This window comes from Chionomys nivalis, chromosome 2 (genome assembly GCF_950005125.1).
Source record: "Chionomys nivalis chromosome 2, mChiNiv1.1, whole genome shotgun sequence".
Lineage (NCBI taxonomy): Eukaryota > Metazoa > Chordata > Mammalia > Rodentia > Cricetidae > Chionomys > Chionomys nivalis.
In genome coordinates, this window is record NC_080087.1 from 35,465,665 (window position 1) to 35,483,519 (window position 17,855).

General features: G+C 42.2%; 1 protein-coding gene across 1 annotated transcript; it reads left to right on the forward strand.

Moving 5' to 3' along the window:
• The first annotated feature begins 424 nt into the window (after positions 1 to 424).
• Positions 425 to 3,565, forward strand: Ccn2 (cellular communication network factor 2). Its single transcript, XM_057756140.1, has 5 exons — positions 425 to 697; positions 785 to 1,004; positions 1,246 to 1,497; positions 1,630 to 1,841; positions 2,215 to 3,565. The coding sequence occupies exons 1-5, from the start codon at positions 641 to 643 to the stop codon at positions 2,509 to 2,511; spliced, it is 1,038 nt and encodes a 345-aa protein (XP_057612123.1). The 5' UTR covers positions 425 to 640; the 3' UTR covers positions 2,512 to 3,565.
• Positions 3,566 to 17,855: the final 14,290 nt, after the last annotated feature.

Here is a 17,855-nt window from a genome sequence, read left to right on the forward strand (position 1 = left end):
CTCAGTTCTGAGAAGTTTTTTGTTTTTTTTTTTTTTTATGTTAGTAGATAGAACTGGCAAGGCGATTTTTTAAAAAGAAGAAATACGAGAAATAATCATTGTCCATGTATTTCTAAATGATATTATCAAGAGGGGTGCAAGGAGGACACGGTGGGGGAAAAATCTATTTGGTGTTGTGCTGGAAACACAGCGCCCTTTTTTTTTTTTTTTTTTTTCTAGTGAGCTGAAGTGTGCCAGCTTTTTCAGACGGAGGAATGCGGAGTGTCAAGGGGTCAGGATCAATCCGGTGTGAGTTGATGAGGCAGGAAGGTGGGGAGGAATGCAAGGAATGTCCCTGTTTGTGTAGGACTCCATTCAGTTCTTTGGCGAGCCGGCCGCTTGGGAGAGTATAAAAGCCAGCGCCGCCCGCCCAGCCTCACACAACTCTTCCCTCCAAGAAGAGGCAGCCAGAGCCACTCCAGCTCCGACCCCAGGAGACCGACCTCCTCCAGACTGCAGCCGCCCCAGCCAACAGTCCTAGACGCCACCGCCTGGAGCTCCCAGACACCAACCTCCGCCCAGAGTCCGTGTCCAGGCTCCGGCCGCGCCCCTCGTCGCCTCTGCACCCCGCTGCTGTGCGTCCTCCCGCCGCGCCCGGACCATGATCGCGAGTCCCGTCAGCCTCGCTTTGGTGCTCCTCCTCGCCCTCTGCAGTCGGGTAAGCTTCTAGAATGAGGGAAAGGACGGAGGGAGGGCAGAGCGAGTTGCGATCGCAGACTGACCGCCCTCCTCTTCCTCTCCGCAGCCCACTACCGGCCAGGACTGCGGCGCGCAGTGCCACTGTACCGAGCCGGCGCCGCGCTGCCCAGCTGGTGTGAGCCTGGTGCTGGACGGATGCGGTTGCTGCCGCGTTTGCGCCAAGCAGCTGGGAGAGCTGTGCACAGAGCGTGACCCCTGCGACCCACACAAGGGTCTCTACTGCGACTTCGGCTCTCCGGCCAACCGCAAGATCGGCGTGTGCACCGGTAAGACCCGCAGCCCCCAATCCTAGGCCCCTGGCAAGAGAGAGCCCCTGTTTGGTGTTGAACCACCACTTCTGTCAAGTCCACCATGATTCAGTCTAGAAAGGGAATTGCTCACCTAAGTCCCTGTCTACAACTGCTTCCAGTCCTGACCCTAGCTCACTGCCTTGACAGGTACAGTGTCACAGCTGTTCTGATCTCTGGGACCCTCTGACATTTACATATTTCTCTTGCTCTCCTGCAGCCAAAGATGGTGCGCCCTGTGTCTTCGGCGGGTCTGTGTACCGCAGCGGTGAGTCCTTCCAAAGCAGCTGCAAATATCAATGCACTTGTCTGGACGGGGCTGTGGGCTGCGTGCCCCTGTGCAGCATGGACGTCCGCCTGCCCAGCCCTGACTGCCCCTTCCCGAGAAGAGTTAAGCTGCCCGGGAAATGCTGTGAGGAATGGGTGTGTGATGAGCCCAAGGATCGCACCATGGTTGGCCCTGCCCTGGCTGGTGAGTTCTTGTCTTCTAAGTTTCTGTTATTCATTGTCCCCTACCTCGGGGCCCAGGCCCAAGTTCACCAAGTGAAGGGGAAAATTGTCCTATCTGCGTGTTTTACTGTGTTTATGTGTCCTGCTCTCACAGCCTACCGACTGGAAGACACATTTGGCCCAGACCCAACTATGATGAGAGCCAACTGCCTGGTCCAGACCACAGAATGGAGTGCCTGTTCCAAGACCTGTGGGATGGGCATCTCTACCCGGGTTACCAACGACAATGCGTTCTGCAGACTGGAGAAGCAAAGTCGCCTCTGCATGGTCAGGCCTTGTGAAGCTGATCTGGAAGAGAACATTAAGGTACATATTCTGCCCTCAGTCCCTCATTTTCCCGGAATGATAATGAAGAGAAGTAAAGTTAGGTGTCTCGACTCCCTTGTAATTATAGGCCTGTTATCTCTAAAAATATCTAACCGTGGAGCTGTCTGGCTGGAATGAGAGATTGTGTAAGAGCAGCCACTGGTTCTCCACTACAAAATTCTCCACGGTGTTAGCTAATTCAAGACACTCCAAAAGAGGCTATGGCTATTTTGGGAAAACTGGCAACTGAAACTCCCAGTCTCTCCACTAGGAATATAAACACAAGTCAGATGACACAGGGCTAGAATAGAGAGGGCTGAGGAAGGGCCACTCCCCTTATAGTAATTGCCATTTCTCTTCTTGTCTTCCTTAGAAGGGCAAAAAGTGCATCCGTACCCCTAAAATCTCCAAGCCTGTCAAGTTTGAACTTTCCGGCTGCAGCAGCGTGAAGACCTACCGGGCTAAGTTCTGTGGGGTGTGCACGGACGGCCGATGCTGCACACCGCACAGAACCACCACCCTGCCCGTGGAATTCAAATGTCCCGACGGCGAGATCATGAAAAAGAACATGATGTTCATCAAGACCTGTGCCTGCCATTACAACTGTCCTGGGGACAATGACATCTTTGAGTCCCTGTACTACAGGAAGATGTATGGAGACATGGCATAAAGCCAGGGAGTAAGGGACATAGACTTGTTAGACTATAACTTGAACTGAGTTACATCTCATTTTTCTGTAAAAACCATTACAGTAGCACATTAATTTAAATCTGTGTTTCTAACTGCTGGGGGAGAAAACTTCCCACCAAAAGTGAGAACGTTATGCCATTGTCATACAAATAGTCTGCCAATCTCAGACACTGGTTTGAAGACAGTTTAGACTTGACAGTTGGACTTCATTAGCACACAGCGCCAGAATGTATGTATGCTGGGGTGTGTCTCCGGTAAAACAGTGGAGACACCAGGAGAAAGGCTGGTGCTATCCGAGGTCATCTTAAAAGCAGCAATGTGCCTGCTGTTTGGAGTGTAGTTGGGGAGGAAAATTATAGCATGCTTGCAGACGGACCTGCTCTAGCAACAGCTGGGCAGTGTATCCTCCTCCTAGAGGAGGCTGAGTCCAGCTGTTCTTTAACTGATAACAGCAGATTCAGCTCTGACATTCTGATTCAAATGACGGTGGTCAGGAGTCGGAATCTTGTCTATTAGACTGGACAGCTTGTGGCAAGTGAATTTGCCTGTAACAAGCCAGATTTTTTTATTGATATTGTAAATATTGTGGATATATATATATATATTTGTACAGTTATCTAAGTTAATTTAAAATTGTCTGTGCCTATTTTTGTTTTAAATGCTTTTGGTATTTTAAACTGATAGTCTCAAATTCTGAACACCATAGTTAAGACATAAAGATTGTCTGTGATTCAAAACCAAGGAGATACTGAAGTGGAAATGGCAGCCTGAGTGATGGAGGTTTGCTGACGGTGAAGCAACACCGCACAGGTCAGCTTTCTGGTGGGAAATGTGGTAACCTCACTGTCCGTGAACAAATGGCCATTATTAAGAAGTGGCTGGCTCAGGGGAGCTGGTCAGATTCCCATGTGGAAGTGTTTGCTTCAGCTTTGACTATGACTGTTTTTTGGGCAGTTTATTTGTTGAGAGTGTGACCAAAAGTTACATGTTTGCACCTTTCTAGTTGAAAATAAAGTATATATTTTTTATATGAAGAGCTTGACTGTTCTTTCTTATAAGCATTTCTTGAGTTTTCCTGAATGAAAATGGGAAGTTCCGATTTATCTTAAGGTAACTCACTTAGGAGTTCACAAATACCTTTGGGATATATGAATAATAGGAATCAATAGAATCTTGCATAAGCATCCTCTGCACTGAACGAAGTGTCATAGGATTGCAGATATGCACATCATGTTGAATACACAGGCATATGTAGTTGCTTAAGGAGCACTTTAAATTCAGTTCTATGTAGATGACTCTAGACTCCACTGACCCCTGTGATATTCTACTCAGTCCCCTTCACACCGGTACCTCTGGACTTAGGAGTTAATTTCTAATCTTGCACATCACAAATTAGTCTGTGCCTTGCATAGATAAAATATTTAAAATATCTTGCGTGTTCAGCTAAGCTGTTTCTGAACTTGATGCTATCAACTGTTTAAATAGAAAGTATAGAATAACATGCACATTAAAATGAAATCCATGTTTTATTGTGCACAATTATGTTTTCCTATTGCCATGGTAACTTATGACAACTGTAAAAGACAGGATAAGGCAGTTTTCCATTCGTTAACATTAATGGAAATGGTTTTCATTGTAAAATGATTCCACACTATTGTCCCACGTGTTTGGCTGCATCAGACCTTATAATCAACATATCCTAATTACCAATGTGGCTTACTATCAAGAACCCTGATGTAGAGATGATCCGGGACACACCTGGCTTCTGCTGAACAGTGAAAAAGAGAGACCCACAAACACTGTAAAGGCAATTAAAAACCTGTTTTCTTTTCCTAGATGAGGATAGCTGTGGATTTCAATGAGGAAAAACACATTGCAGACAGACTGTCCTGCAGTAGTTAGAAATCTTGTAGTCATTCTGAGAGACAAAAATTGCACCCGGAGGTGGAGACATGCTACAAACAGTGCCCACACCACAAACCAAATGAAAAACTTCCCATGAGAACAGGACTTCTGGTCGCAACACTGGGCTTTAGAGTGTGCCCTCACAGGTACAGGCAACGCTTGCAGTAGCAGCCATTACCCAAGTGGGCATAAACAGTACATTGCTGGCTCCCACTTCCTTTCTGTCAACTGATGCCCAGCTGCAAAGATGAAGAGCCATGGTAAAACAGCCTAACTTCTGAAGGGAATCAGAGAATTCTGGAAAAACTAGAACTTGTAGTGGATGAAAGGATTTCCAAATCTGCACACAGAAACAATAAGTAAATTGCATAACCAAACTCCCATGAGCAGAATGTAATAAAATTAGGAGACAAGACACCCCTTGACCCCAAGATAAGAATGAAGAAAAATCACCAACCACCCAAAGGCCTGTATGAGCAGGCGTGGGAAAAGAGAAAAAGAACAAGGGGACATGTGATGTTTTGAGAACAAGAGAGCTCCCAAGGAACCAGCAAGTGCTGGCTAGAACTACAGCTGGTTGGTTTGAAAACAGTGCTGACATGGTTGGGACGGGGGTTGGGTGACTCCAATACAACTTACAATCAGGGCTGCTTTCCAAGACAAAACGCACACACTTAAAAATGGAATCAAAATAGAGCCTGTCAGGGCAACAGAAAGAAGACTGAGATAAAAATAGGAAGCTGGGCCAAGTGGCAGAGGCCTGTGATCCCAGCTACTTGGGAGACTAAGTGTCTTAAGTGCTTGTTCTGCTGCTGTGACAAGATCCCTAGCAAAAGCAACTGAAGGAAGGAAGGGCTTAATTTGGGACACAGTTGAAGGACACAGGTGTTGGGGGCTATTGGATCACACTGTGAAGCCCAAATTTGCATTTGCATTAATTAAATAAAATTAACCTTGGGTCAGAAGGCTGCCTTAGCAGCTAATGGACAGAAAGCAACCATAGAGCTAGGGAGGAGAGATAGAGAAGCACCGGAAGTAGTAGGCTGTTGGAGCAAAGGCCCACTTGTTCGTCCTGGGTGGAGTTTGGTTTTTCTCATTTGGTGAAGCAGAATCACCCATCTACCATCTCACCAGAAAGTTGAGAAAGTCAGCTAGTTGCTACTCAGCCTGAGCTCACAGGTTTTCACCCCATCCTTTGAATCTCAAGTCTTATTCTCATTAGAATGATGGAGATTTAGTTAAAGAGACCTTTAGTGGCAACAACAGGGCTGGTGCCTGTGGGAGCAGAATTTTCAGCAGGACCTTAATTTCGACATTGCAATCTCTGGCAGAGGTAGCAGTAGATTAAGGTGCAACCACTGTGCCAAAGATGACACGCAGTCTGTTGTGGAGGGGAAGTCGGAATGGTAAGAGCTTGAGGTGCCTGGTCAGAGTGCATCCTCAGTCAATGAGCAGACAGATAGAAATGCTCGAGTGTTCAGCTAGCATTCTTGGTTTTATTCACTTGAGGGCCGGACCACATCCGATGCAAGGGGATGGCCCCACAACTGAGGTGGGTCTTAGCGTCTCAATTAACCTGATAGAGAAAAAGTCTCTCAACCAGACCCAGAGGCTTGTTGTAGTAGTTCTCTTTCTGTTACTATGATAAAAAACACTGAGCACTGAAATAAACAAGGGTTTATTTCAGGTTACAGTATCTGGTCCATCATTAAGCGAAGCCAAGTAACGAGTTCAAAGCAGACACCTGGAGGTGGGCACTTAAACAGAGACCGTGGTGGAACATTGTTTACTTGGCTTGCATTCTTGGGCTTGCTCATTTACCATTCCTATACAGCCCAGACCCACCGCCCTGGGATGGTACTACCCATAGTATCAGTGCCCTGTTTTATCAATTAGCCATCGAGAAAACTCCTACTAATATGTTCACAGGCCAATTCAATGGAGGACATTCTTCTGTTAAGGTTCCCTCTTCCCTGGTATACCAATTTGACATTGAAACTCACTATGGCACTGCCTTTATGATTTTAGATTCTGTCAAGTTGACAATATTAGCCACCGTGAGTCTATCGTTTGTCAACTAGACATGCAAACATAATCACACATAAGTCACAATCTTTGAGTCCTTCTCTCCATAGGCTCTTGGATCTGTTGGCATTGAACACTAACCATCACACTGAATTGGGAACCCAGAAAGATGATTCATCTGTCAAGGAAACAATATTAAACTTGTCTCAAATTCAGTTGCTCAGATTCAACAAGTTTACAACAGTGAAAAACAAAGATATCAGAACCTTAGAGGATGGTGTCTATGTTTCTGCAAAAGAAATGATAGGGCAGATAAGTAAGTAAGTAATAAGTAAGATGTTATTGTTAACTAAGATCTGAGTTATCCAGCTACAGAAAAAGATCCTGGATTCCATGAACAAGTTGGTATGTCTTTGAACACAATAAAAGACTTTAATTGAAAAAAAAATGAAAGCAATGTACAAAGTACACAGTCAAACCATTAAAAACATTTGAGAACTCAAAGGCATACTGATCCTACGAACTGTTTTTAAGAAACGTATTAGTGAGCCAGTTCCAAAAGCACATGTTTGAGATGTTAATATAAGAACTTGTCAACCACAATGAATAAGTAGATCCTTTAAAAAAAACCCTTTTAATGTGTAGTCATTTCACAAAATAATAGGTTTTGTTTTGATATCTTCATGTGTCTCATGGACTTAGCTCATATCCACCCACCACCCTTTTCCTTCTCCTTTCTTTTCTACTTGTCTTTTACTTCTTCCCAAAAACTTCCCCTTTCTTTATCCCATGCATGCGTGTGTGTGCGTGTGTGCATGCATGCATGCGTGCATGCATGCGTGCATGCATGCGTGTGTTATGTGAGATGTAAATCCACATTCTGGATATGAGCAAAAATATACAATGCCACCTTTATGTATTTTGAAAACAAATGGTCTCTAGTTCCATTTGTTTTCTTACAAATGACAGGGTTTTGTTTTAGAGCTGAATAAAATGCTACTGTGTATGATCCCACATTTTCGTTTGTTGATGCCTACCTAGACCAAAGCCATAAGTTGGCTATGGTGAATTATACTGCAGTTAAAATGAATGTGCATGTATTTTTGTGGTCTGTAGACTTGGATTCCTTCAGGTATGTTCTCAGAAGTGATTTAGCTGGGTTGTATGTTAGTTCCCTTTTTATTTTTCTGAGGAAACACAGCATAGACTTCCAGAGCAGCTGAACTAATTTTCATTCCCACACATAGTGTCTAGACTGTCTTTTTTCCTGACTCCTCATCAGAATTGATTGTCCTGTCTTCATTGTTAACCATTTCGGCTGGGATAAGAACACATCTTATCTTTAGAACTAAGATGAAAAGAAAGTTCGAGAGAGGAAAACACAACCTACGGTGGCTGCATACAGAAAGAAGAGCCATTAAAGATGAAGCAGAAAATGAAGGTAGCATGTGCTCCACAAAGCAGAATGAGGAAGCAGGAAGACAGATAATCCAGCCACAGTGAAAAGGGGGGAACTACAAGCTCTTTCCTGAGCTGGTCTTGGAAATAGCCGAATCAGTGAGTCCCCTTTAAAATGTGCACATGGGGGCTGCAGAGATGGCTCAGCAACTAAGAGCACTTACTGATCTTGCAGAGGACCTGAGTACAGTTTCCTGCACCTCCACGGCTGCTCACAACCATCTGTAATTCCAGCACCAGGGCATCAGAGGTTATTTCCTGGCCTCCTCAGGTACTGGCACACACATGCCACAACACATTCATGCAAGCAAATGCTCATACACGTAAAGCTCTTTAAATTTAAAAGTGTGCATGCACACAAGTACAGATGCACACGTGCACATATACATACCTCTTCTCTGCATTGTCCACTGCAAAAGCTTCCGCAGAATGAGAACTTAGCAACGAAGGATCTCTAAGAGCAGGTTTTTATTTGAAATGGAGGCACTGAAACACCAAGGACTTTCTGGTAGTAGTTGACTCTAAGTAGAAGTATTAGGTCTTTAAAAGGGGGAAGCCTAGAGAAAGATGGAAAGATAACTGAGGGCACCATTTTCAAAAAGCATCAGTGTGCTTCTCGTGGAGCCTGTTATGTGCCACAAGAGTGAATGACTAGAAAAGAATGCAAATGCCCCTTGAGTCCTCCTTGCTCCTGGTCTCAGCACATCACTATTCTTTGCCTTTTCCATTCAGTCCTGTCAAGATGTCATCCTCCATACTGCAACGTGACCAGAAGGCATGCATGCAGCAGAGACTCAATGAGAATACTGAATCTTGGACATTCAGCCTCAAAACTGTGCCAGCCTACCCTTAAAAATAGAAAGGAAGAACCCATTAAGGTTAGAGGGATGCCTCAGTGTTTAAGAGGACTGACCGATCTTCTGAATGACTTGGGTTTGACTCTTAGTACCCTCAAGGTGGCTCAGAGCTATCTGTAACTCCAGTTCCAGGGGATCCAATGTCTTTTTCTGGGCATGCACATGTTACACATACATACATGTAGACAAAATACTTATACACATAAAGTAAAATAAAATATAATTTATTTTTTAAAAAACACTAACCTTAGGTCTTTGTCATGACAACAGAAACATGTCTAAGACGGTTGAACAGCATCATAACGCACAAAATAAAATTTTTCTACTATGTCATTTTTTGGAGTATACTACATGTCTTATATAGTACCTCAGAGGAGATTAGTCCCTGATGGACCAAGTCCATAAATAACCTAGGAAAAGCTTTGAAAAAATAAATTTTTTTATCAATACTATTACTTCATGATGTTCTGTTTAAAGAAAATTTGTGTCTTTTTTATCATCTATAGTGTAGTTTTACAAATTCAAAAAGTAAGCAAATGTTTTGTTACAGGAAATGAAAAAAATGTATCTCATTTCCTCATTTAAAATAACAAAGAATATAACAAAGTTGTTGGAGATTGCCACAATTTGGGATTTTGATAAACAATTCACAAAAATAAATAAATAAATGGCTCAGCTGTTCAAGTTAGCATATCTTAATTTGCTTATGGCCAAACAGACCCACATCCTCTAAAAATCCACACATGTGTTGCTTGTCTAGTCTATCTGCTTGTCTCATGTCTCCATGGACTTTCCTCCACAAGCCTATAACTATTCTTTACCTCATGAATCATGCCGATTATATATAGACTGTTACCAAGACTAAGAACAAAGTAAACAAAGTAAAAATATTCTCAAAATACTCAGTTCCCAATCTAAATATAGGGTCCAAGGTAAAAGACATGTGGATCCATCTTCTGTATTAGATGTTTAGAAAAATAGTCTGAAGTAAGGACGGGGAGAAAGACAATGATTCAGAGGCGGTTACATCTCAAGAGTGCAAACTGGAGGGCTAGAATTATGACTCAGTGGTTAGGAGAACATGCTGCACTTATGGAAGACCAAGGTTCAGTTCCCAGTACCTATATGGCAGCTCACAGTCATCTGTGACCCCAGTTCCAGGGTTCTGATGCCCTCTTCTGATCTCTTTAGGTACCAGACACACAGACGTAACATAGACATACAAACAGGCAACACTTATACACATAAATTAATATAAATAAATCTTTCAAACTTACCAGTAGGGTAGCAAACAGAATTGAAATAAACAAGTGTAAAAGATATTAAGGCTTGCGTTAGCCGACAAATATTATAACCATGTTGCTATCAAAGTTAACATGCACAATTTATGTAAAGCCTAACTGTATATCTTAGTTAGGGTTTTTATTGCTGTGAAGAGACACCATGATCACACCAACTCTTAAAAAGAAAATATTTAATTGGGGTACCTTGCTTACAGTTTCAAAGGTCCAGTCCCTTATCATCATGATGGGGAGAATGGTGGGATGCAGGAAGATGTGGTGGGATGCAGGAAGATGTGGTGGGATGCAGGAAGATGTGGTATCAGAGAAGTAGCTACGGGTCCTACATCTTGCAGCAAACAGGAAGTCGACTGAGACACTGGGTGGTATTTTGAGCATAAGAAACCTCAAAGTCCGCCTCCACAGTGACACACTTCCTCTAACAGGACCATACCCACTCAACAAAGCCACACCTCCTAATAGTGCCACTCCCTATGAGATTATGGAAGCCAATTACACTCAAACTACCACACTATACATCTATGATACAATAAAACTTCACTCTCTAATATTTATGTAAGAGAAATGAACAAAAAAATATATGAAATATTCAAAGCAATTTTGTTCAGCCACAAATTGAAAAATATACATAAATGTCTCTTAATAAGGGAACAGATAGAATAAGGGACATTTACCCGGTGGTATACTACACAGTGACAGAAAAGGAACTAACTATGCTATTTCAAGAAAAACAAAACTGAGCACAAAATCATATAAACTGAACAATTACATCTATATGAGACCAGATAAGCAAAATTAATCAACAATGATAGAAGTCATCATTATAGCTACTTTTGGAGGCAGAACATAAAATAACTTGAACCTAATTATCAAATGTATACATTCTATTTTAAAAGCCTTGGATGCTTTGAAAAAAATGCATCCAAGAACTTTTAATAATTTTGCCATAACACTCAAAAGAATAATCTGGAGTGATTTTTTTCATCTTTATATTTTCTATTTTCTGAGTTATCCACAAAGAATAGCTATTACTCTTTATTTACATAACATAATTCTTGATTGATTTTTTGGGAACTTCACATTATACACCCCAATCTCACTCACCTCCCTGTCCCTCTATATCTGCCCCTCACTACTTCAGTGTCTCTCTCCCAAAAGGAAACGGCCCCTCAAAATTAACTAGAAAAGAAAAAGAAAAAAATACATCGCGCTCCTCTCTCTTTCCTGTCTCTTTAACACCTCTTCATTATCCTAGAAGCTTGGGAGCTGCAGTGTGTCACGTATTAGAGCCTTTTGTCTAAGCAGCCTTTCCCACAAAGGTTCATTGCAATGAGTCATTGGTCTGGTTCAAGGCCTCTGGTACACCATATCCCTGGACCATCCTTGAAACTCCTCTTGAATATCCTGCTCTTGTTCCAAGGTCCTGGAGATCCTGTGGCTATCATTCTGCAGAAAGAGTCCCTTCATGCACTCTGGCAGATCATAGATGTTAGGGTGGGCCAACGCAAGGCCCAGGATGTGGGTCTGGGTGGTAACTCAGCTAGTCAATTTGGGCTGCTAGGACCACTCAGCCGAGGGTGGAGTCAGCTCTCCTAGACCCTTTCCATAGAGGTCAGCTCTCCCTTGCCTGTGGGAAAGATGGGTCATTTCTCCTGAAGTGGGGGTGGCAATTTTCCCCTGACGGGCAAGGCCAGCTATCCCAAGGCCAGTGAAAGACCAGGCAGCTCAGCATATCCACCAGATTTCAACAGGCATAGTCCCATGACCCCCTTGTGGAAACAGGGCCATGGACATCATCACAGACGCCAGCTGCATCAATATCTTGAACCTAGAAGTGACCCTCAGCATAGCTATTACTCTTTAGTTAGAAAAATAAACTATTTTTAATATCTCATCTGATTTCTTGAAAGATAGCATGTAGTACACATAATATTTATAACATGTTTAACTACAGTGTTATATGTATGGAAAATCAAATGTATCATTTTATGAGTGTAAAACCTCTATCCCGGGAGCACCTCTGAGAAAGTCCCAAGATGCAAGTCTCTTACAGATAAGCTATGTCTGATTAAATATCTGGGGGACTCATGCCAACTTTTATTTGAATCTTACACAACACCTCGATCTCATTAGCATTTATTTTTGTATTTGCTTATCAGCTCTGTCCCTTAAATAATAAATTCAAAAAGGAAGTAATGAATGGAAGTTACAAAATTATATGTTTGATTTATGCTTAAGGGATGGGAAGAACTTCATTTGATTGTGGAATACAGTCAGGTTCTAAGGTTTCTGGAGTCCCATGTTGAAAATAGTGTCTTGCTATGTGCGATTCAATTTAGAAATAGTAGTTTTCAACACATTATTTATTTGTAAACGTATTCCATTAGGATCCTGGTAGGAAAATAGATAGAAAATACCACTTTAAAAAAATGGCAGAGAAACCCTGTCTCGAAAAAACAACAACAAAAAAAGATTCTTATCTACTTTCCTTTTATCTAATTAAAAAAGTATCAAAAACTAACAAGATAAAACCTAGAAGCATTCTAGAACAGGAGTCAAACAAAGTAGTGTTTTCAATCATCTGTATTCACATGCGTATAAATAAAATTATTAAAAATACTCTGTATAAACATATTTTTATACAAAAAAAAACAGGCTCAAATGCACCACAGAGTTTCTAAGTCCTTTTTCTGCAAAGGTTGTTGATAACAAGACACATAAAGTTTCCATTTTTATCCAAAATGTTATAAAGACAAAGTTGGGAAAATAAGGTTCTTGAGGAAAGCTGATTGAGGGCGGTCTTTACTCCTCATCCTGCATTTCCAGGTGACTTGGTATCACCCTTAGAAGAGTAACTCACAAAGCACTGCAATTCAGCCGCCAGTGTGCTGGGTGCTCCACAAAGCAATCTGAACTTGCGAAACAAAGTTGAATCTGATATAAAACACGCGTAATCCGAGCACCTAAAAAGCAATTCGTGTTGAAAATGTTTGATCCGTCTTTCAAACCGAAAACCCTTCATCCACTTTCACAATGTTGACTTGTACTCATTTTTCATCCAGTGCCTCTCTGATCTGGTCTGTTTGTGACTAAAGTCCTCGAAAACTGAAACATCTACCATAAAAAATTAAAGATAAATGTCTATTTTCATATTTTAAAAAATATCCTTTCATGTCATTCCAGAGGATTTTTTTTTAGTGTGAACAGACAAAAACTCCCTTTTCATCACAATCTGAAATCCTCCCCAGTTAAATTCTTTCGCTGTGTGTCAGCTTTGCCCCGTGTTTATTAGACTCTGCAGGGAGGGCCACTGAACACCAAAAATGACATTCAGTTCAAGATCTTAGAAAGTGCTCTCAACAACACTGATTAGTTTTTATTTTACTTATTTTCATTTTTAAATGCTTAATTTAATTAGTTTGTTCTGTGCCGATCATGAGTATGTGTGTGCAGGTTTGTGAATGCTTTGGCATGCATGGAGGCCAGAGAGTAAATTTGAAAAGTCAGTTCCTTCCTTCCACCTCAGGTTCCTGGGATTGAACTAAGGTCATGAGGTGCTTTTCCCTGTGAGTCAGCTGACCAGCCCTTTATTTGTGCTTTTAAACTTAGCCCATCATTTGGGCTGATGGATCTCAGGGCAGGAATTGTAATTTTAAAGACAGGGTTATTGGGCAAGTTTATATATTTATATTAAGGGGCACTGGGAGGTCTGGGGCATTTCCCAGAATTCTATTGACATAGACGCCACAATGTCAGGATGTGGTGAGAGAGAGAGAGAGAGTCATGTGGGGGAGTTGGCCAACACCACAGTTCCCTAAATTGGGGGTATTTGGGAAAAAAATGACCAGCTTTCTCATGTGACCTTAGGAGCTCAGTGTGTGGCATTGGGTTTGACCTTAGTGTCTTAGTGACCAACAGAAGCAAGTCAGAAAAGCAACCAGAATTGTGACCCTGAAATAATACCAAACATGTCCACTCCGACTCACGTAGGCAGTTCTCAATGATTTTTCAAACTCTTTGTCAAGGCTGTCCTTTTTCTATCTATTGTAGTAATTTTTTTCCTCTTACACTGTTCTAGACATGGCTCTTTGGTGACCTCTCATAGATACAAATTACTGGCCAAGCATATAGAGCAAGGGTTCTCAACCTTCCTAAGGCTGCCGTTAATTTAATATAGTTCCTCATGTTGTAGTGATCACCCCACCATAAAATCATTCTCATTGCTCCTGTATAAATGGTTTTATTACTATTATGAATCATAATGTAAATATCTGTGTTTTCTGATGGTCTTAGGTGACCCTGTGAAAGGGTCATTCCATCACCACAGCGGTTGCAATCCACAGATTGAGAACCACTGACATAGAAGAGTCCATGAAGAGAAAACGCCTTTTCAGTCATTCACACTGAAAGTCCAACATCTCTAAGCAAGGTTTCTGCTCATGATAGGGAGAGAAGCTATTCAGTCAAGCCTTTCAGAATCTATCAATGTTCCAGGGGCATAGGAGTCAGAAGCAAAAGAGGTGATTCTTTAGAGAAGTATCCAGAGAGCTGCTTTAGGTACTGTTGGTAAAGATGGAACCCAGCGGGAGGGGCCCCTGGAAGTGACTGCTATGGCAACCTTTGATTACCAGCATTGGAAAGAAACTCCTGGAAGCTGCAATTGCCAGAAGCTATAGCCAGAAGGCTCCATTAGGAGTTCACTGCCTAGAAGCTTCATTGGGTATATCTAGCAGAGAACTAGGTCTGTGGACCAGCTATGCAAACGGAGTTTTTTGGGTGAAGGGTGTTTTTCTTTCAGGTGACTCACCCTTGATTTTAGAGAAAATCTTATTGCCATTCACATTGAGCATCATAGTTTCCCTCAAAACCTGGGCGTCCATGTGATCCTGTGTGTCTATTAATAGCAGTATTAATAGCAGAGCTGCCCAGGTGGAAATTCTCCATTATTCGTGATGCTTCGACTTCCCTCTCACCCACATACAGATATTTTTAAGTCTGCTTTGGAAACTTATCCAGGTAAACAGTGGTCCTGGAGCCAGGAACCCCCTGACCTTCCCAAAACACTTTGGGGAGTTTTACCCACAGGAGCTCTACCGTGTCTTCACAGGGAAAAATTACCCCTGGGTCCAGGAAGGAGGTTAAGAAAAACAGTCATGTTCAAACAAACAGAGTGCAGAATTCTGTTTTTTTTTTTTTTAACAAAACTGCATGCAGAAGCAACTGCTCTAGCAAGGCTTCACCTGTTGTGGGTCTGTCAGAAGCTAACCCATTTAAAGTGGACTCTTGTGGACAGGAGACAGTTACGTCTTGTTTTTCAATCTACTCCTGACATTCTTTACATTGGTGTGTTGTGATAATTGGAATTTAAAGGGTTTATTGGCACAGCTGAGCTATCGTCTGTTCTGTTTGTTACTGTACTGTGTCCGCCCTTTTTCTCCATCCTCTTTCTTGTCATCCGCATATTTTGTCTGCTGTGACACCCTTTGAGCACTGTCTGTGGCTTGGTTTTCGCTCTTTTCTTAGAACACCAATTATGCCTTTAAGCTGTTGTTAGGGTTTGCTCTAATACTCGGATGGCACACTTCTAGCTGGTCCAGGTCCGCTTTTACAGCAGTGATCACTTCACTTCATACAGTGTCTTTTAGTAACAAGGCGCCTCCTTGCTCCTGCCCAACTGTTGTCTCATGGTCATCATTCACTTCACTCACACACAAACACATATGTGCATTCTAACACATACAAAGGTTCTCTAAAATTATTTGTCAACTAAAAGACATTCTCCCATGCTGTGGTATCAATAATTCAGTTGACTAGAGAGAGCATAAAGTAACTCTGGAAGAACATGTACTTAACCCCCTCACCCCAGGCTTGTGACTATAGGTCACCTTCTTCTGTGACTGGCCACTAGGGCTGAAGGGTAGGTACTGGGGAGGTGGCAGAAGCAGTCACATTACACATCTGGGCCCATGTGATCTCTTTGGGTAATTTCTTTGCTTTCCCTCTGGTCACCTGGCTGCTGTTAGAGACAATTGCTAAGATTTTGTCTAAATATTGGCCTTTGTTTCACTGAATGATGTTCAGCATTAGCCCATTATCTTCCATCATTGAGACACTCCTCATAGTTAGAAAGTTGTTTACACTTCTCCTTAGGTGTGATTTCCCAGAGCTCTAGGCCATCACTAAGTCTCTCCATTGCTTCTGCATGCCTACATTCTGTCACATGTCTTGGCGAGCAAGGAAAGCACAGGGGTCTCCCTTCCATTCACTGAGAGGCTTCAGAAGACTGAAATTGGATTTGGTATTCCCCTATACTATTCTAAGGTACCAAAGTCTTTTCTTCATCTAATGGTTGAAGATAAGTGGCAAACCATTCCATCTGCAGAACTTTCCAGAAAAGAAGCAAGTACCAATCCATATTCACACATTCACATACCTTTAAACTCAAAGTCTCTTCTCAACCTGCTCCGTGTTCCCATCACTCTTGGTGTAGGTTCCATCATTTTCAAACAGCATTATTTTTATAAGTCCACTAGTTAATTTTCCTATTTTTAGAAGTCTACTAATTAATTTCCTATTAATATTTCCTGTTCCTCTCATTTATCCACTCTAAGAAGTGCAATGTTTCCCTAGTGGCTATCAATTCTCCCCCTTTCAATGTGGCCTTCAAGATGACCTCACCGGAAGGGAGGCGAGAAGAGGGAAGCTAAAACACATCACTACGATTTCTTTCTCTCTGTCTTTCTCCAGAAATGTGCCTTTGTAACTTCAATACAGAAGACAAGTGAGACTTTCCATCCTTAGAAGGCTTCCACCATGACCTACGAGGCATTCTTCTAAACTTAGAACATGCATGAAATTCTAGAACTGTATCCCAGAATTCCAAACAAATTTCCTGAGTTTTCATGGATGGCACAAGCTTGACTGAATGAGTACCTCGAACTAATCAATTGTTCCAGTTGATAAAATAGAGAACTTATTCTAAGTGAGCCTTGAAGCCCATGCATGGAGTCAGCTTTGAAAGCTGGAGTATGTAGGTGCTGGGAAGCATCTACAGAGCAAGGGTTAGCAATCTTTTCATGAGAGGACCCTGTAGTGCCTATTAGCTATTGGGGGGGCATAAAGTCTTACTATTCAACTCTGCCATTGTAGATTAGAAGCTGCAATGGGTAATGTATCAATAAACAGGCATAGATATCTATCATGAAATTTCAGCTACAAAATCATGAGGAAGGTCAGATGTAGCCAATAGACCAAATCTTACCCACTCCTACACTAGTGAGACACTGGATACAGTCACCAGGATGTGAGTCAGACAATAAAAATGATAATAATAAATGGTCACTATGCACGCAATGCATGCGCAAAACACATGCTTCTCTGAGTATTTATATTTCCCCCTTTTGTGATGATTATCATAGCCTAAAACCTTTGGGTTAGTCTTTTTCTTTCTGAAGTTTACTTGGTCCTAAATTTAAATGACCTACAGAGTCCAGTTGGCTATGACAGACATATACAACCCAAGAGGAAGGGTGATAGGTACCCTTCACTGCAGCAAGCCTGAGTCCAATGACAGCCCCAGTTATCAATATTTGCCTGTAGAACAGCATTTCCACATGCTAAGTCTTGTAATCTCCCTCTCCATGCCCAAATAATCTACTTCTTCGTTAGTGTTCACCATGTCCGCCAATAGAGCACCACAGTTTTTCCAGCCACACAAGCCAAATGCTGAGGTGACCCCCTGGATACTCTTGGGGCTCACACCCAATAGCTAACCTGTC

Coding starts and splice junctions, on each gene's coding strand:
- Ccn2 (XM_057756140.1), top strand. CDS start 641: ATGATCGCGAGTCCCGTCAGCCTCGCTTTGGTGCTCCTCCTCGCCCTC. Junction 1,498..1,629: donor GGTTGGCCCTGCCCTGGCTG/GTGAGTTCTTGT, acceptor CTGCTCTCACAG/CCTACCGACTGGAAGACACA. Junction 1,842..2,214: donor ATCTGGAAGAGAACATTAAG/GTACATATTCTG, acceptor TGTCTTCCTTAG/AAGGGCAAAAAGTGCATCCG.